The sequence below is a fragment of the Gracilinanus agilis genome, chromosome 1, assembly GCF_016433145.1.
Source record: "Gracilinanus agilis isolate LMUSP501 chromosome 1, AgileGrace, whole genome shotgun sequence".
NCBI lineage: Eukaryota > Metazoa > Chordata > Mammalia > Didelphimorphia > Didelphidae > Gracilinanus > Gracilinanus agilis.
Genome location: NC_058130.1, coordinates 768,211,497 through 768,231,698, shown reverse-complemented (window position 1 = coordinate 768,231,698; position 20,202 = coordinate 768,211,497). Strand labels below are relative to the sequence as shown.

The 20,202-nt window shown below is 43.8% G+C and overlaps 2 protein-coding genes across 3 annotated transcripts in view; both read left to right on the top strand.

Annotated features, from left to right (window-relative positions):
• The window catches only part of LOC123256899 (2'-5'-oligoadenylate synthase-like protein 1), a 34,827-nt gene extending 26,562 nt beyond the window's left edge, over nucleotides 1-8,265 (top strand). The window contains exons 2-6 of the mRNA XM_044685452.1: nucleotides 1,954-2,039; nucleotides 3,670-3,845; nucleotides 5,085-5,326; nucleotides 6,447-6,594; nucleotides 7,729-8,265. Of these exons, the coding sequence (XP_044541387.1) occupies nucleotides 1,954-2,039; nucleotides 3,670-3,845; nucleotides 5,085-5,326; nucleotides 6,447-6,594; nucleotides 7,729-8,253 (1,177 nt within the window). The 3' untranslated portion in view covers nucleotides 8,254-8,265. The remainder of the gene's footprint in view (nucleotides 1-1,953; nucleotides 2,040-3,669; nucleotides 3,846-5,084; nucleotides 5,327-6,446; nucleotides 6,595-7,728) is intronic.
• Nucleotides 8,266-13,663: 5,398 nt separating this feature from the next.
• On the top strand, nucleotides 13,664-19,413 carry C1H12orf43 (chromosome 1 C12orf43 homolog). 2 transcript variants are annotated; one of them, XM_044658847.1, is made up of 6 exons: nucleotides 13,664-13,793; nucleotides 15,412-15,457; nucleotides 15,820-15,918; nucleotides 18,201-18,277; nucleotides 18,394-18,484; nucleotides 18,911-19,413. In XM_044658847.1, the coding sequence occupies exons 1-6, from the start codon at nucleotides 13,664-13,666 to the stop codon at nucleotides 19,254-19,256; spliced, it is 789 nt and encodes a 262-aa protein (XP_044514782.1). In that variant the 3' UTR covers nucleotides 19,257-19,413. The 2 variants fall into 2 exon arrangements, with proteins under 2 accessions (XP_044514782.1, XP_044514781.1); XM_044658846.1 differs by having other exon boundaries at nucleotides 18,908-19,412.
• The last annotated feature ends 789 nt before the right edge of the window (nucleotides 19,414-20,202 follow it).

Genomic DNA, 20,202 nt, shown 5'->3' with positions numbered 1-20,202 from the left:
TATATATTATAATCGACACAACTAGTGAGTGTGTTTATATGTATTTATATCATATCATTATATTTATATTGTATGTGATATATAAATATATGCTTATATGTTTATATATTATATACATGTTTGCATATATAATTGACATACAACTAGTGAGTGTGTTTATATATATCATATCATATTTATTTATATTATGTGTGATATATAAATACATACTTATATATTTATATATTATACATATGTTTACATATATATTATAATTGACACACAACTAGCAAGTGTCTGAGGCTAGATTTGAACTCAGATTTTCCTATCTCTGAGCCCAGTGCTCTATCCATTGACATGGATGATAGATTCATAATTTTTTTTAACTCTTACTTTCCATCTTAGAATCAGCACTATGTATTGATTCCAAGGCAGAAGAGTGGTAAGGGATAGACTAGGGGTTCCCAAACTTTTTTGGCCTACCGCCCCCTTTCCAGAAAAAAATATTACTTAGCCCCCTGGAAATTATTTTTTTTTATTTTAATAGCAATTAATAGGAAAGATAAATGCGCCTGAGGCCATCACCACCCCCATGGATCACTGCAGCATCCACCAGGGGGCGGTAGCGCCCACTTTGGGAATCACTGGGCTAGGCAATGGAGATTAAGTGACTTGCCCAGGGTCACCCAGCTAGGAAATTGATGACATTTTAGAAGATCTTCTAGCTAAAGGTGCGTACAATATTGTACTTTCTAAGAGGAAACTACAATAGTTGAAGATAAGAGGGAAATAGAAGAGAGAGAGAGAGCAAAACCAATGTTTGCTAGGCACATTGACAAAAAGCCAGTCAAGGGGTGGTCCCCTTTGGCATAAGAGTTTATATTCAGAATAAATGTGTTCAACCCCCTTCAGTTCAATCAATTACATCCCCAAGTTCATTCTGGATCTTCTGATGCAATGGAGGTTTCTTTATGGCACTTTCTCCGTTAACGAGCTTCTTTTTCCTGAAATTTTTCTCAAAAAGTTTTAAGTCTTGGATTTTATGAAAATTATACAGAACTTCATAATATTAATTAAGGAAAGTGATGTCTAGGATCTGTCCCTAACATGTTGAGTTCTACTAGCTCAGAAAGGACAACCAGTGATCCTGCAACATTCCCATCAGAGAAAGAATTCTGGGCCAGAAGGACAGAGCTGTAAGCAGGATAGAGAGAGGAGGCCTGTGCCCCAGGGGCTTTGAACCCACTTGGAATTCATCAGCATGGTAGAAACAACTGAACTTGGACCATGGTGGAGAGAAGAATTAATTAAAATAGGAAGCGATGAGGCGCCAAGTGCTAGAATCCCAGGATCCCTCCCTCCATCTCATTCTATCTGGGAGTGGTACCCAGTTCCTACCCCATCTACTGGAGTACTTGACCGCAGCAAAAAAAATTCTATTTATAGTCCTGAAAAAAGCACAAAGCAGTATTTCTAAGGTACCAGATTCACGAAGTTGGTTTATCCAGGAGCCTGAATCTCAGGAGAGAAATCAAAAGGTCCTCTAACCTCAGTGCAGAAAGGACCCAAGGTGTATCTGGCTTGGCACTTAGCATAGTCCCTGGCACCTAACAGGCACTTACTAAATGCTAGCTGACTGACTGAAAACTATAGCGTATCCCACTGGGGAGAAGGTGCCAGAGAGAAGAGGCCTTGCTTGGGCAACAGTGACCCCATCTCCCCTCACTGCATCCAAGACCTAGAGACCATCCAGTCCAACCTCCTCATTTTATATGAAAAAATCAAGGCTCCTGGAGGTGACAAGACTTGTCCAAGGATACCTCGTGGCAGTTTGTACACTTTTTTATGCATATATAATTCAAATGATCTCTTTTATCTTTTATAAACATCTCCGCCCTTTGGTTGAGAATTTTCCCAACTATAAGGCACCCCCTTCCATACTCCTGATTTTTGTTGTTGTTGTTTTACATTTAGGCTACATATCCGCTTGGAATTTATTGTGGGAATGTATAATGCTGCTCTAAACAGATTTTCTGCCAATCAGACCCCCAACTTTCCTAGTAGTTTCTGTCTAACATGGAGAGATGGTTTTAACAGTCAGAACTGAACAAACAACATCAATTTTTTTATTTTTTATTTTTTATTTTTTTAATTTTTGTTTAAACCCTCACCTTCTCTCTTAGAATCACTACTGTGTGTTGGTTCCAAGGCAGAAGAGTGGTAAGGGCTAGGCAACGGGGGTCAAGTGACTTGCCTAGGGTCACACAGCCAGGAAGTATCTGAGGTCAGATTTGAACCCAGGACCTCCTGTCTCTGGGTATGGCTCTCCATCCACTGATCCCCCCAGTATTCCCCCTCCTTGGTGGTAAATTTTCTAGAATTCGATTCCTTTGGTGGCCAGTGTCTGCTTTCCCCCCTACGCTTGTATCTTGGCCAAGTTTCCCAATGGCTCGAGGCTGTTCCTTGCCCCACATCTCCAGCTCCTCCTTCTCTTTGGCAGATGCCTTTGGAGAATGAAAGCCAGCAGCAGGACTATTGCATGCTAGTCCCACTTTGCTGGGATCCGTGCCCTCATTTTGATGCCTCCTATTTTGCTTGCAATTTTCACAATTCAGTCCCATTTGATAGTTTGGGGGTTTTCTTGACAAAGACACTAGGGTGGTTTGCCATTTCCTACTCGAGTTCATTTTACAGATGAGGAAACTGAGGCACACAGGTTAAGTGATTTGCCCAGGGCCACAGAGCCAGTAAGTGTTTGAGGCTAAGTTTGAACTCAGAAAGATGCAGGCCTGACTCCAAGTCCAGCACTTGGTGCTTTGGCACCACCTGGCGGCCCTTTTGTAATAGAAAACTCCATAGTCTTGAGATTTCTCCATTTAATAACAGGTTGTGCCAGACTGCATTTTTATCCTTAATTTTTTCCATGCTGGCAGATAAAACAGGTTTGTTTGGCGTAACCAGGCCAAGATTGTGTAAGCACCCAAGACCCAGATGGCACAGACCCACTGAGGTCTCAGATAGTGTCAGAGGTAGGATACGAACCCATGTCTTCTGACTCCCAAGCCAAGCCAACGCTCCCTCTTTTTTTTTTTTTTTCTTAAAGCCCTTACCTTCCATCTTGGAATCAGTACTGTGTGTTGGTTTCAAAGCAGAAGAGCAGTAAAGACTAGATGATTAGGCTTAAATGACTTGTCCAGGATCACACAGCTAGTTAGAATCTGAGGATAGATTTGAACCCAGGTCCTCCTGACTCTAAGCCTGACCTCTATCCTCTAGCTGCCCCCCCTCACCCAATTACATTTTAATCTGGTTCGAGCCTCTGAACCTCTATCAAAACAGATTGCAAGCCCCAGTTTATTTATTTATTTACAGTTTATAATTTTATTTATAATTTATATTATATATTTACATATTTTGCATTTTATTTTTTATATTTTTATAATTATTTATAATAATTTATAAATTCATTGAATTTTGTTGTTATTCAGTGATTTCACACATGTCCAATTCTTCGTGACACCATTTGGGATTTTCTTGGCAAAGAGTGAGTGGTTTGCCATTTTATTCTCCAGTGGATTAAGGCAAACATTGTTAAGTGACTTGCCCAGGGTCACAGAGCTAGGAAGTATCTGAGGCTAGATTTGAACCCACAACCAGCACCATTTTTAGAATCGATTCTTCCCTCCCCAGGATCCTGCCGTCTCACCGATCCACCACCCCCTGAGATCTATGTGGACCTGATTGAGGCCAAAGGTCTCCCCGGGGAATTCTCACCATCCTTCATCCAACTCCAGAAGAGCTTCATAAAAAGTCATCCCGTCAAGCTGAAAAACCTCCTGAGGCTGGTGAAACACTGGTACCTGCAGGTACAGAGTCAGGCTGATAGACAGACAGACAGAAACAAGCAGAGAGGCAAAGAGAGACAGCAACAATCAGACAGAAAGATAAACATAAAGGCAGGCAAGGGGCAAGATACAGGCACAGAGAGAGAGACAAGCAGATAGAAAGAGACAAAAAGAAACAGATGGGCGAGGCAAGTCAACTCACCACACATTTGTGCCTCCTACTTTGCAAAGGAAACTATGTTAGGAGTTGGAGATACAAAAACAAATGTAAGTTTGTTCCTGCCCTCAAGGAGTTTCCAATCTTGCAGTGATGGCAAACCTTTTAGAGACCAAGTGCCCAAACTACAACCCTCACGCCACATATGAGCCCCTTGCTTTACCCCGGCCTGGGGAGGGAGGAAGAGCTCCCATTGGGCTGCTGAGCAGAAGGGCGGGGGATGAGAGAAATGTCCTCAGGTGTGGTAGAAAGGGGAGGAGAACAGCCCCCTCTGGCACACGTGCCATAGGTTTGCCAACACAGTACTAGGGAATACACAGATAAATAAAAACATAAATAAATACCACAAATTTTAAAAAATACATATGCAAAAAATATAGTTATGAGAGGAGAGATTATGCTCATGACTGAGGGATCAAGCAGTGGTTCCCAAACTCTTTTGGCCTACCGCCCCCTTTCCAGAAAAAAATATTACTTAGCACCCCCTGTCACATACTATCACCGCCCCCTTACAGTTATTCACCACCCCAAAATGTGTGTTAAAGTTGACACAGTGTCACAGGATGATGAGTTTAGTGGTGAAGAGATTTCCTGGAAACATGATAATGGTAGAATCCAAGATCAAGGATCCTAGCAGGCAGAAAAAGGAGAAAAGAGAGGAGGGAAAGGACTTATCCATGGTCACACAGCTTGTTTATATCAAAGACAAGGCTTGAATTCAGGTTTCCTTGACTCCAAGATTGGCTCTCTATCCACACTCTAAGTGTGCCATTACCTCTCTCATCCCATTTTACAGATGAGGAAACTGAGATTTATAGAAATTAAGAAACTTGGCAAAGGTTGCATAGCCAGTTAGTGTCAGAGCTAGGATATGAACCCCAAGTACCCTGTGGCTTACAAAATACATTCCTCAAAACCCAGTAGGGTAATTAATTAAGAAGTCTTCAGGGTTCTGGTTAAAAAAGACACCCAGTGTTACTCAGATTACCAGCAGTGTTGCCACTATCCTACTTATCCTCTCCCTCCTCTGCCTCTTCCCATAGCATCTGAAATTCCACTGTCCCAAAGCCCCTCTACCCCCAATATATGCCCTGGAACTACTCACCATCTATGCCTGGGAGATGGGAACCAATGAGGCAGAAAATTTCAACCTGTCTAGAGGCTTTGTGAGTGTCATGGAGCTCCTCCTGGACTACAAAGACATCTGCATTTATTGGACCACATACTACAGCCTCCAGGACCAGATCATTGGGAACTTTGTGAAGCAGCAACTAAAGAAGGAAAGGTAGCAGTCCCCTTCCTACCCACTGAGAGGCCCCAAAAGGCAATAGGAGGAAAGAGGAAGTCAGAGGTGTGCTCATGGCAAGATCTCCCATTTCTAAGGCACCTGTAACAATAGAAGAAAGCCGGGCAGGGTGGTACATACCTGAAATCTTTGCTTCCAGGGGGTATGAAGTTGGTGGTTGACTTGAGCTCAAGCGTCCTGAGCTATACTTGAACTAAAACCAATCTGGGATCCTCACTAAGTCTGGCACTGACATAGTGAGCCCCACCGGGATGCCAAAAAAGGGGTGAAAAGCAAGGCCACATCAAAGCTTCAACTCTGATCAGCAGATCAGTAGAATTGCCTCTGAAGGACCATTGCCCACTGAGCTTAGGCAAGATAGAGACTTTTTTTTTAAGTGGTGGGGGGAAGTAGGCTGGAAGAGAGATGAAAAGGGACCAAGGGAGAAGAAAGGAGGTGTAGAGAAGGAAAGAGAGAAAAGAAAAGGGGAGGGGAGAGCAAGAGAAAGCAAAGAAAGGAAGGAGAAGAAAAGGAAAGGGAAAGAGAAAGGTTAGGAGAAAGAAGGTTAGCTGAAAGGGAAGAAGGGAAGGGAGAAGAGGGAAGGAGGTTGAAGAAAACAGAGAAGAGGAGCAACTAGGTGGCTCAGTGGATAAGAGAGCTAGGTCTAGAAACAGGAGGTCTTGGGTTTAACTTTGGCCTCAGACACTTCTATCTGTATGACCCTGGACAAGTCACTTAACCACCATTGCCCAACCCTTACCGCTCTTCTGCCTTGGAATGGATATCTAGTACCAATTCTAAGATGAAAGGTAAGAGTTTTTAAAAAAGAAAGTGGAGAAGTAAGAAGGGAGAGAGAAATAAAGAGGGAATGGGAGTTGAAAGAAAACAGAGAAGGGGATAAAGAAGAGAAGGAAGAGGAGAGGAGAAAGGAAAGAAGGAAGGGGAGAGAACTATAAGGAAAGGGCTAGAGGGCTGGAGTCAGAACTTCAGACTCCAAGATCTGAGCTCAGTTCATCAAGAGCTCTTTTTTTCCTGGGGTCCCTGCCAAGTACTGGTGGTTTGGGGGTATATTTTGTTTTGCCATAAAGAATCCAAGAGCAAGCTGCTTCTTTTCCTACAGACCTGTCATCTTGGACCCAGTGGATCCCACCCACAATGTAGGAGAGGGAAAGCGATGGGATCTGGTGGCCCAGAGAGCTGCCCAGTGCCTGAAGCAGATATGTTGTTTAGACAAGGATGACTACCAGATCCCAGCCTGGGATGTGAAGGTACTGATCAGTCTCTTCAAATCAGTTCTTGGACTTAAAATCCAGATATCAGTTAAGTCAGCACTTCTAGGGAGGTGAGATTTCATTTGTCATCCCCTCCTCTCTCTCACTCCCACCATGAGGATCCTCCCATTCTGGTCCATGCTCCCCACTAAGTCCTCCTTGAGAGGGTGGTGGCCTCCCTCTAGATCTGTTGATGTTGGGTGGCTACTTTAATTTTCCTTACGGGGCCCCACCCTTTATCAGGAGTTTGTTGATAGAGTTCAAAGGCTTCCTAAACTTGGATGGGGGAAAATCCTTATTTTCATTACCTTCTAAACGAAGTTTGGCATTTCCTCCAATTATTAATATAGGCAGCAAAACCTTATTCTGATGGGGGGCTTCATAGGCTTCACCAGACTGCCAAAGGAGTCCAGGTCACACAAATGAAAAGGGTTAATACTATTACACGTGCAAAATTGATATCAGATTGCTTGCTGGCTGGTGGGGAGGAGAGGGAGAAATTGGCTCAAACTTTTAAAAAATCAAGGTTAAAAAATTGTTTTTTTATTAGATGGAGGGGGGGGGGGGATAAAATATGTTAAAAAGGGGAGGAGTTAATAACCCCTCTCCTGATAAATTACATCTGGATAAGATGCCTAATGAAAAAGGAGATTGGCTCTGAAATGCCCCTTTACTCTATCCCTTTCTAAGTTAACCTCAAGACTAAATCCCCCTTCCATTCTCTTCCCTCCCCTTTTCTCTCCTCTCTTCTCCTTCTCCCTTTCTGTCCCTTCCTTCCTTTTCCCCTTCCTTCTTTTTCCCCTTCCTCTCCCCTCTCCTCTCCTTCTTTCCTCACCTTTCATTCCCTCTTTCTTTCCCCCTCCTTCCCCTCCTCTTCCCTCCTTCCCATCCATTCTCCTTTCTCCACTTCCCATTCTCTTCTCTTCTCCATTCTCTCCCCCTTTTCCCTTCTCCTCAAGCATGGATTCTCCAACTCCTTCGAGCCAATTGTCTATGCCTCCCTATCTCTGCCAGCCTGGAACAGTAGTAAATAAAAGTGACTGGACAAAGCATGGGCAGATGGTATGTGGAGCGACTAAAATGCCAAGTAAAGAGACTTGACCTTAATTTCCCTTGTTCTCCCTCTCCCAGAGAGCAAGATCTATCCAAGTTACAGTGAGAAGCCAGAACAGAGAGGACCTGACCATCTGGGTAGATCCCTATGACCCCATCCAACAAATGCAGCAGCAGCCAGAGCTAGCCTGCCTCCTGTACGAGGAGCAGTACCTGTTCTTCCAAGAGCCTGGCTGTAGGAAGCAGCAAACCCTTAGGAGCCACTACTCTCTAGCAGATTATGGCATCTTCTCCGATGTCACCATTTGGCTATCGGGAAGAGTCAACTCGGAGATCCAGCTGTTCATCAAATTCTCCAGAAGCAGGATCTATGGTTACTCCATGAGGTCCAACGACTTCATCGGAAAACTGATGAGGATGATTGAAGAAAATGAAGGGCTGTCCCCAGGGGACCATATTCTGATGTTCCAGGGACAGCCCCTCCACATGGATTTCTCCCTCGAGTACTATGGCATCCAGGAGGGTGACACCTTGGTTATCTCAGAAAGAAAACCCCGGCCATCCTTCCCCAGAAAAGAACAACATGGGCGATATTTTTTTTAAACTTTCCCAGTACATTCCAGCCATTTTAACAACCATCTGTCCTCCAGGTTTTGTTCTTTAGTACAGTTTGTCACAATTCTCTTCTGGGAGGGGAGCTATCTCTTTAATCTGCTCATGCAAGTAAGAGTAGCCCAGCTGAGATTAGCTTGGGGAGCAGCAGAGAGAGATTGTTTTAATTTTCCATCACCTCCAATGGGATTCCATCCCATCTTGTGTTGGTTTCGGTCAGTGCCATAACTAGTGATTTTGAGGGGAGTCATATAAACTACCTTTAAATCAACTTTCTAAATCATCATGAGAAAATAATGTAAGTCAAGGCAGCTAGGTGGCTTAGTGGATAGTGAGCCTGGAGAGGGGAGGTCCTGGGTTCAAATGTAGCCTCAGATCCTGGGGAAGTCACTTAACCTTCAGTGCCTGGCCCTTGGTGTCCATTCTAAGACAGAAAGTGAAAAAAAAATGTAAGTCATCACAATAAATTCAGGTGGTTTCTCCACTCCTAAAGAATTGTTACATTTGGGAACGCTTTAAATTTCAGTGCCCTGGGAGAAAGCAACCTAGCTATGGCTCTGGCCCAGCTGCCTGTTCTGAGCAAAATTGAGAAGTCAATAAAGTATGTCCTCAATACCTTGGCCTCCCTTCTCTCTGCCTGTGGCCCTCTCAGCACCCACCTGCTTTTATAAGGAGAGGATTGGGGATCTGATCGATTCGTTCACATTAGAAATGTGAGGGACTTGATGCTACTGAGCCATTGCCGGTTATCTTGCCTTTTGTCTTGCCATTGACTTCAGTGACTCTGGAAGAAAGAGTGAGGACGGTGACTTTACACAACTCTGTCTCAGTAAAACCCAATTTATGCACAAGTCAAGACAGAGCCCGTAGTGATGTCATTCTTGGTCTTCATCAAGTACAAAGGACAACCAACCAACCATTAAGCACCTAATTTTACCAGACACTGTGCTAAGAACTGTGAAAAATAAACAAAAAATAAGAACTGTGAATAATAATTAAAAATAAAACAATCCCTACTTTCAAATAGCTCATATGGGGTGACGTTGGGGGAGGTGGAGAAAGATGACCAATAGAAACATAAATACATGGTATGTACACATCCATATATGCAGGGTAGATGTGCTGCTTATGTAAGTGAAGTGTGTCGACGTGAATTTGCCTTAGATGTGGCTCAAAGAAAAGCACAACTTGGTTAGCTCTAAGGTATCCTCTGCCCTTCTCCGAGAAAGACTTAGATTCCTGCCTGGAGAACAGGAGATTAGGATCACAAGGCTGGCCCACTCCGTTCTCCTGAGAGAGAGAATACCAGATCAGAATTCAATCCCTTTGTCCTTCCTTCCTTGAGTAGAGGCATGACATACTCCCATTCCTACTTAAGGAAAGTTACATTGGCAGCTCTCATGGAGGTTGGGTTGGAGTAGAGGAAGACTGTTGAGGAAACCACTCAGGAGGCTATTGCAATGATCCAGAAGAGAGGGCACGAGGGCTTGAATGAGGATGTGAGTTACAGAGCCTCCATTATCATCTCACTTTTATCTTTGTAATCCTGTATCTCCTACTTGCCATATCCAAAACATCTCAATATCAACCCCAACTTCCGCTGGTGCACTGAACATTAACAGAGCAGGGAGAGTTGATTCGATCAGTGATTTTCAATCTAAATCTCACTAATGCTGGGTACACCTGACACATTAGAGCAACCCCATTGACTCTTGATTTTGGATATGGACTGGGCTACCTACAATGGTGGGCAAGGTGCCATGGACTCATGGAAGCAGCTGATGGAAATATATGGAGAGAAGCAGAAAAAGAGGGAGATTCTCTCCACTTAATATGAAAAAAAAAACCCTGAAACTCAAATCCATACAATGTGCATGTTGTCTCCCCTATTAGAATGTCTTGAGGACAGGAACTTTCTTTGTATTCCCTGGGCTTAACACAACACCTCGTATGTAGTAATGGATTAATAAATGCTTTTCAGCTGACTGACTGATCCACACTCAGTCCACATAACCACAAAAGCAAAGGTTCTTCAGCATTTCTACCAGGCAGGTAGTTGAGGATAGTGGACCTAGATTTGAGTCCTGGCTTTGCCAATTGCTAGTTCACAAACAAGTCCCTTCCCTTCACTGAGTCTTTGTTTCCTCATCTATGAAATGGGGATAATAATACCTATTCATCTACCTTACCAAGGCCACACAGATCAAATGAGATGGTATATCACATCAAAAAGTATTGTCAGTCATAGAATTCCTAGATAACAAGTATCCTTCATAAATCAAGAAATGGGAGAAAAAATTAAAGCAAATATCTCTGATAAAAGTCTTACTTCTCTGGGAAAGATTCTGTTTATACAAAAATATAGCTGTGCTCTTTGCAGTGGCAAAGAATTGGAAAATGAGTGGGCGTCCCTCGATTGGGGAATGGCTGAACAAATTGTGGTATATGATGATGATGGAATACTATTGTGCTATAAGGAATGATGAACTGCTTGATTTCTATAAGGACTGGAAAGACCTCCATGAACTGATGCAGAGTGAAATAATCAAAACCAGGAGAACATTGGACACAGTAACTGAAACACTGTGGTATGATCGAGTGTAACTGGCTTTGCTACTAAAAGCAATGCAATGATCCAGGACAATTCTGAGGAACTTCTGAGAAAGATGCTATCCACATCTAGAGAAGAACTGTGGGAGTAGAAATCCAGAAGAAAACATGACTTTTCACTTGTTTATATGAGTATAGGATTTGGGGTTTTGGTTTTAAAAGTTTACTATATTACAAAAATGAATAATATGGAAATAGGATTTGAATGATAACATATGTATAATTCAGTGAAATTGCTTGACAGCTCCAGGAGTGAGGAGGGAAGAGGGGAGAGAGACAATAAGAATCATTAACTATGGGGAAAAAAATTCAAAAATAAAGCAAAATCAATTTTTAAAAGTCTTGTTTCTCAAATATATAGGGAACTGAGTCAAATTTATAAAAATAAGACTCATTCAATGTTCAAAGGACAACATTGAACAGAGTAATAGCAATATTTTAACATTAATGAACTGAAAGGCTTGAATAAGTTGATCAATACAACGAAGCAAAACAATTCCAAAGGACCCTTTTGTCTACAATCTACCTCCAAAGAGACACCTGATAAACTTTGAGTGCAGATTAAAGCATTCATTGTTGTGTTTCTTTTTAATATGGCTTATCTAGAAATAGGTTTTGCATGACTTTGTATGTATAATTGATATATTGCTTGCTTTCTCAGTGGGTAGAGGAGAGGTGGGAGAGAGGGAGAGAATTGGGAACTCAAAAAATTTTTGATAAATGTTAAAAATAAATAAATTTAAATTTGTTTTAAAAGAAGTGTCTTTCACAGTCCTAGAGGAAGAAGTCACAGGATCATAGATTTGAAGCCAAATGAGATTTTTAAGGCCATCATCACTTCCCTCATTTTACAGTTGAAGAAACTGAGGCCCAGAAAGAAGTAACTTGCCCTAGGTCATATAGCTAGTAAGTGCCTAAGGAAGAATCTGACCCCAAGTCTTCTTGATTCCAAATATATCTTTCTCTCTGCTATGCATCTCCCAGAGACACAGAATATCTCAAGGCAGATAAGAACCTCTCTACAAGAATCTTCTCTAATTGATGCAGAGTGAAAGAAGCAGAACCAGGAGAACATTATATACAGAGACGGATACACTGTGGCCCAATCGAATGTAATGGACTTCTCTATTAGCAGCAATGCAATGATCCAGGACAATTCTGAGGGACTTATGAGAAAGAAAACTACCCACATTCAGAGAAAGAACTGTGGGAGTAGAAACACAGAAGAAAGGCATTTCCTTGATCACATGGTTCAATGGGGATATGATTGGGGATGTAGACTCTAAATGATCACTGTAATGTAAATATTATTAATATGGAAATAGGTCTTGATCAATAATACACATAAAACCCAGTGGAATTGCTCATTGGCTATGGAAGGGGGGAGGGAAGAGGGGAGGGAAAGAACATGATTCATGTAACCATGGAAAAATATTCTAAATTAATTAATTAAATAAACTTTAAATAAAATAAAATTTAAAAGAATCTTCTCTATAACATTCAAACAAAATGTCTCTGCTAGGAGAACTTCAGTGATAAGAGAGTTCACTACCTCTCAAAGCTGCACATTCCATTCTTAGTCAATTCTGTTTGGTAGAAAGTCTTTCCTCACCCTGAGCTGAAATCTGTCTTTGTATCTTCCCCTCTTCTGCTCTGGACCAGCTTGGGCAGGGTGTGTCCTATGGCCCCTACCTCAGTTTCCCCACCTGTCAAATGAGAAAGGTGGCCTCCCCACCAGGCAGGATATGGCAAAGCAAGCATAATCCTTTTTCTACAAAAAAAGCCCTTCAGTTACTTGAAGGCATATGTCCTAGTCCCTCTGCTTCTTTTCTTCTCCAGACTAAAGATCCTCAGTTCCTTCAACTGAATCTCATATATATGGCTAGGGGAGCTCTCCCCACTTCTACCTGAATTTTCTTGGATAAATAAATGCCTGAACTCCAGGATCAAATGCAAAATGCTCTATTTGGCATTCCAAGTCCTTCATAATCCAACCCCTTCCTATGCTTTTAGGGATCTCACACCTCACTCTCCAGCACACATTCTTCCATCCAGTGGCTTTGGCCTCCTGGCTGATCCATGAACAAGATGCTCCATCTCTTCACATTTTTTCCTCGGGCCATTCCCCACACCTGGAAAGCTCTCCTTCTTCCTCTCCCAGGACTGACCTTCCTGGTTTCCTTTAAATTCCAACCAACTAAAATCCTGCCTTCTGGAGAAAGCCTTGCACAGCTTCTCTTAGCGCTTCTGCTGATTAGTTCTTATTTATCCTGTACAGAGCTTGCTTTCTATATATTTCCTGTATGTTGGGTCCCTCATTAGATTATAAGCTCCTTGAGGGCAGAGTCTTTCTTTCGCTTCTTTTTGAATCGATGGCGCTGAGCACAGTGCCTGGTCATTTTTCTGTCCCGTCCAACTTTTCGTGACCCATTTGGGATTTTCTTGGCAAAGGTACTGGAGTGGACTGCCGTTTTACAGAGGAGGAAACCGAGGCAAGCAGTGTTAAGTGATTTGCCCAGGGTCACATTGATTGTAAGTATCTAGGGTGGGATTCGAATTGTAGGAGTTGAGTGTTCCTGATTTCCAGCTCATTATTCACTCTATCCACTGTTCCACCGGACAGTCGGGTTCTCTGTAAAGAATGCCGGGAAAGGTTTAGCGTCCCCAGGGACTCTGAGCCAGAAAACTACAATCCCCAGAAGGCCCCGCGCGGCTTCCCGCCTTCACGGGCAGCCGCGGAAGGATGGTGAAGAGCAGCAGGATGACCCACAATACTTTGCAGCAGACCAAAATGGCTGCGCCCAGGGGGAATGTGAGCGACAGCGAAAGCAGCAGCGAGGACAGCACAGAGGAGCTGCAGCGGTGTCGGGAGGCGGCCGTGCCGGCCTGGGGTTGGGGGCCGAACCTAGAGCGGGGACAGGGTAGGAAGCCCCGAGAGTGGGCGCGGAAGGGGAAAGGGAAAGGGAAGGGGGAAGAGCATCTGTGCAGGCTGACTGAGCGCCCGGGCGGCCAAGCGAGGAGGATCCCCTCCTCAGAAAACTGAGGCAGGGGGCCACGGACCGTGCACGCCCTGCCCGGCAAGGGGAGGGTTTTCCTTGTCATTTAACTGGCAGAAAACAGACGCGAGGAGGTCACCTTTCTCATTTAATAGATGGGGAAACAGGCAGAGGCCGTAGGACACGCTTTGCCCGACAGTGGAGGCCGCCATTGTTCTTTGACAGATGAAGAAACTCAGGGAGAAGCCATAGGACACAGGGGAGCAAGGAAGTTGCCTTTCAGATTATTAGATGGAGAAACTGAGGCAGGGGCCGTAGACCATGCCCTGCACTACCAGAGAGAATGCTTCTCATTTAATTGATGAGGAAATTGAGGCAGGGGACCCCTAGCCACCTTTTTCTTTTGACAGATGGGAAACTGAGGCATAGAATACATTAGAGTAGGGATGCCTCTGATGAGAGAGCACAGAGAAGGATCATACAGTGATATTAGTAGCAAAGTAGAATTTGAACTCAGGACTCTTCAGGCCTTTCATGAAATCAAAGATACTGAGGAAAGGACCTGAGATCATCTAATCCATCTCTCTCTGGATGATTATGGTGACTGGTCTGAGGCAGTAAACAGCAAAAGCCAATTTGAATCCAGGACCTCAGACTCCAGTAACTGGACACTTTGCTCCATCTAGGCTCTCCACAAATACCAGTCCTTCCGCATTGTTACTTAGGTTCCTCTGCCTACTTCATGAGGAAGCTTTAGAATCAAATTCTGAAAAGGTCAAAAATTAGAGTCAGGAAAAGGGGTCTTGTCCGGTGTACGAAGCAAGGTTAGCCTTATGTGTCTGTCTCCTGAACAATATGGATTCATTGATTTCCAAAGGCCTTCCCACCTTTAAGATTCTGTGATGATTCTGTGATTCTGTCATGGAAAGAGGCCTGGCACAACAGGCAGAAGACCTAAGTCTTCATCCCAGCTCTGTCCATCCCAGCCTATCCAATAATAAAGTCATAACCCAGTGCAATATTTCTGAGGAAATATAAAGTAGATAATATGGTCCTTATTGTTTAGCTTTAACCTTAAAATAAATTACAAAAATTCTTTTTGGGAATTTGGCAAACTACATTTTGGGGCTATTGTCTTCTGGTAGGATATAAAGAAATACATTTCATAACAAGAGGGACCAAGATGTACGATGAAAAAAAAATTGTTAAAACATTTTTAAATAAAATAAAATCTAGCACACAGCCAAACCAAAAGCAGGTATTAAATAAGTATTTGTTGAGTTAGATTATATATTTATATATATTTATATGGTTGTAAGTTCTTAGACCATCAATCCTTAGGACAGGTAATGTCTGAACTGGGAGGGGACTTAGAACAGGGAATATCATTGCTGAGAGGGGCCTCAGGATAGGGAATGTCAGAATTGGAAGGAATTTGAATGATCCCAGCTCTTCCTCTTGCAAATGAGAAAGTTTCCCCAAAACTAGGAAATGATTTGGCCAAGATCTTGTCCCAAACACCTCAATTTCCTTTTCTTTCCAGAGGTTACAGCTAAAGACAATTTACCAGCTGCCCGACCAAGCCTCAGGTATTGTGGCATATGGAGCTTGAGGTCTCCAGTTCCAAGAAACATGATCCACACTGTGGTGGGTGAGCCTAGGGCAGTGATGGCAAAACTTTTACTGACCAACTGCCCAAACTGCAACCTTCATACCCCATGTAAGCCCCCTACTTTACCCTAGACAGGGGAGGGAGGAAGCGCTCCTGCTGGGTATAGGGGCAGGTAATGTGAGAAATGTCCTTTGGCGTGTATGGAGAGAGAGAGAGAAAGGAACAGCCCCCTCTGGCACATGTGCCATAGGTTCACCAACATGGGCCTAGGGGGTTTCAGTGATATCTGGTACAAGGAGCCTCAAGTCAGGGGCTCAAGTTCCTTGGTTTTTGTTGCAGACTGAAGGTGGATGACCATGAGCAAGATGGGAATGAGCTTCAGACCACCCCAGAGTTCCGGGTTCACGTAGCAAAAAAACTGGGAGCCTTCTTGGACAGGTAACCAAAGTCATGCCCTCTGGTCCCCCAATCCAGAATGATTGCGGAAGAAGGCCAGAAGAACAAAAGCAAAAGTCAGTGAATATTTATTAAACCCCTACTATATGCAGACACAGACAGTGCCATAGAATAGAAACAAACTTAAAAGACTTAGATTTGGGCATGACAGATGAATACTTCCATTGATTTTTCATCCTATTCCTCTGTGCATTCCCTTTCCTGGTGCTTATTGTAACCCCTCATGGTTTTAATCCTGTGTATTTATCATTTGTGTCTATCTGAAGTCTTCGGCTAGAGCTTTTGATGCAGCTCAGGTCTCTACAGAGGGCCTAAGGATGCTTAACACCAGGCCTGACATCAAGAACAGCCATACCCTCTCTTTTCTGCCTTTGTCAGAGAGAATCAGGCCTGGTCTCCCAAAACACCATTCCCTAGCCTTAATCCACTTGTGGTGAAAGATGATTCCTAGGAAATTGCTGTTTGGCTCCAGAGATAATGTGGGAGATTTGTGGTCACTCTGGGGCCAGGGATCTCTGGGTCTTTGCATTCCCTACCTAGAGGAGGCATTGAGGACAGAATGGCTGGCTCAGAGGCCTGGAGACTGACCTCTCAGAGTGGGGAGGGGACTGGTGGAGTGAGGCTGGTGGGGCAAGGGAACAGGTGGCTGTTTTCTCTCTCACTGAAACCCCCTGGGCTGACCTACCATAGTGTGGACTCTTACTTCTTGGAATTAGAGACCCTCAGATAATTTGTTTTAACTTTTCTAGATTTCCACTTTCTCATCTCTAAAACATATTTTGGATTGAGTCCTCTCTAAGAATCCTAAGTCCTAAAATGACAGTAATAGTTAACATTTAGATACTGTGTTGCTTTAAGGTTTACAAAGTACATTATGCATATGATCTCCTTTGAGCACACAACAACCCTGGGAGGTAGGTGCTATTAGTATCCTCATTTTACAGATGAAGAAACTAAGGCAAACAGAAGTGACGTGACTTACCCAGGGTTATACTGCTAGAAAGTATCAAAGGCTGGATTTGAATTCAAGCCTTCCTGACTCCAGACCCAGGGTTCTTTGCATTGAGACATCACCAGCTGCCTCTTCTCACACATGGTTCCAAAACCATGAGCCAGAGGGACTTTCCAGGGATGGAAAGAATAGCTCTAAAGGCACTAGTTGGGATCTATGAGTGGATTTTTCTCTAAAGAGATCATTACCTTCTCTGTCACTCTGGAAGTTCCATGGTCTCGTGCCTTCCTCTTGGGAGGGTACCATCCAGCCATACGTTCTCAATCTGTGAAATTCACCTGGGGCTGCTCTTGGAGTCAGAAAGACCTAACTTCAAATTCACCATCAGATACTTACTAGTAGGCAAGTCATTTAACCTCTGTGTGCCTCAGTTTCCTCGTCTGTAAAATGGAAATAAATAATATCTGTAGGAGCTACTTAATCAGGCTATCATGAGGAACAAGTGAGATCATGGGTGCAAAATGCTTTGTAACCTTAAAGTGATGCTTTAGGCCTATAAATAAAAATTCTTTTTGTATATGTAGAGCTATACATATATTTACATATATATAAATACATAAAGCATAATTACATGTGATATAATTATATATTATACATGTCGTGTGTGTTCTATATTCAATATGTATTTTATATAATACATCTAATTTTATATGTAAATAAATTGAAACTTGTATAAATAAATGTCAGTTATTATAATGGGGTCATTAGCTCATTGGTAGAGATTTGCTTTCGTGTTGTTCCCCCATGAGACAGTGAGTGCCTCACTTAAGGATAGGGACATTGCTTGTCTTTCTTTGTATCCCCAGCCCTTATCACAGAGTACCTGGCATGGAACAGGTCCCTAAGAAATGTTTATCAGTGGATTATATGGATAATAAATAAAGAGCTGACCTCTGAGTAAGGGTGACCTCAGCTGATGTCCATCTCTGGCACTTACTGATTGTTTGACCCTGGACAAGTCACTGAACCTCAGGCGATTCTAAACTCTCCTTGGTTATAAACCACCAGGTGCCTGCCAACCTGTTTTGGGAGTAATTAACTGGCTGAGAGTTCCCTGTTTCAGTGGGATCACAGGTCCTATCCCATTGCTTTGCCCCACTCCACTCTTACACACCACCACCCACCCCCCCAGTCCAATGGACAGTGGAGACCAACAGGGACACATCTAGTCTCTGTCCAGCATTGTCCTTTGTACCAGCCCTAAGCCATGGCTGAAGGTTCCGAGCTCAGTCACAGGTGTTCTCTCCTTTAGCTGTATCACCATTTCGGAATCCAGACCCAAACTCACACAGACTCCTGCGCAGACAGAGCCCCCTGGGGAGGATGACGGTGAGTGCCCAGCCCCCTCCTTTATCCATCTGACCCTCTCCCTGGAGCTGCTGCCCCTACCTGCCCCAATCCACCTTGAGGCTCACTCTCATCTGTTTGACTCTCTGGCATTCCAGGCTTCCGCCTTTTCTTCACATCCATCCCAGGCAGCCCTAAGGATTCAGGTCCTCCCACCATGAGGAGAAAGCGGCCTCCTTCCAGGTCCAGGTGAGACAATCACTCCTGACTCCCTGCCTTTGCCAGGCCTTTCAGCGTGCCCCCAAAGCAAAACCTATTCTGTACAGGCTAAGGAAGAGTTCTCTTAACAGCTTAGAGTTTTATAAAGGGCTTTATATATATATAGTCTCATCTGATCCTCTCAACAAACTTGTGTTATCTGTCCATAACAGGTAGTATCCCCATTTCACAGATGAAGAAATCAAGGGTCAGAGAGATCAGTTGATTAGCCCAAGGCCACTAAGCTAATAAGCTTTCACCCTAAATGCTGCTCTTTTCAAACCTAGTTGCTGCCATTAGCATTCTGCCCTGGCAGAAACTTGAGAAGGTGTAGCTTGGCTCAAGGGGGTGGTTGGCCAAGATCCAGGAAGACCAACCCCTTCTCAAATAGAGCCGACTCTGATTATCTCACAGCAGTGGGTCAGACAGTGACGAAGAGTGGAGGAGATGTCAGGAGGCAGCCGTGTCTGGGACAGACATTCTCCGGCATGGAGCCCTTCCTGCCCAGGACACCCCCGAGGAGAAACAGACCCCAAAGAAGAAGAAGAAGAAGAAGAAGAAGAAACAGGTTGGGCAGGGGAAGGAAGCTGGTCCCAGAGTATCTGTGGAGAAGGAGCCAGAAAGAGGAAAGGCCCAGCCCAATGGGGACCATGTACCACTCACCACAAAAAAAAAGAAGAGAAAGAAGAAAAACCGGAAGGAAGACAGTGAAACTCTGCCATTCCCACCACAGAAGAACCAAGCAGCCTGTGGCACTGAGTGACTCTCTCATAGGGGCTGGCTCCTGCCTCCCCAGCCGGGTCTGCCCAAAAAAGAGGACACCTTTCCTCGGGAGCATGGGACTTGGCAGGTCCCACTCAAATGGCCCAGAGGGGTTCAGAGAAGCCCTTCCCTCGACACCCTCTTTTCTGACCATCTTCTGTCCTCTGGGCCCCTTTCCTTCCTACCTACCTTCTCTTCATGTCTTGGAAGCACCAGCAGAGTCCCCCAGGCTCCTGGCTGCCATACAGATCACTGGACTCATTGAGAGGCCCTTTAGCCACATGAGAATGGGGGCCTCCTAAGTCTTGTTGCCTGTGGGCCTCTGGTGCTTTGAACCCAAAACAGCCCTTCATCTTGCTCCTGTTGCATTAGGCAGGGGACTTGGCCAAGAGTCACCTTAGAGGGGTTCAGAGAAGCCCTTTTCATCCCTGAAGCTACACAGAGACTAACAGCTAGAGAGGCTCCAGACCCAGTCATGACTGAATCATTGGGAAAATACTCCATGTGTATGCTCTTCCCGCCTCCCACCTTTCCCTCCCCACTCTTTAACCCTACACATCCCCGTGGACTTTTTTTGTTTTCTGAAAATATATCATTTTTCTAAAAACTTTCAGCTTTTCATTTCTAGAAATGTTGAACTCTGAAAAGATTAGAAACACATGATAATACATGGATCGAATTGTTTACCATCTCCAAGAGGGGGCCAGAGACAGAAAATCTGGATCTGATTAATTTGGAAAATAGGCTGAAAAATTACATATAATTGGGAAAGTAAAATGTCCTTGAATAAAGAATTATGGCAGTAGAACTGAACTGCCTTGAAAGGTAAAGAGTTCCCTGTCACTATAACTATTCAAGCAAACAGTCACAGGCTTTAGAGCTGGAAAGGGACCTTAGGAATCCTCCAGCCCAAACCCCCATTTTACTATGTTCTTTCCACTCTGCAG

Coding starts and splice junctions, on each gene's coding strand:
- C1H12orf43 (XM_044658846.1), top strand. CDS start 13,664: ATGGCTGCGCCCAGGGGGAATGTGAGCGACAGCGAAAGCAGCAGCGAG. Junction 13,794..15,411: donor GAACCTAGAGCGGGGACAGG/GTAGGAAGCCCC, acceptor TTTTCTTTCCAG/AGGTTACAGCTAAAGACAAT. Junction 15,919..18,200: donor CTGGGAGCCTTCTTGGACAG/GTAACCAAAGTC, acceptor TCTCTCCTTTAG/CTGTATCACCATTTCGGAAT.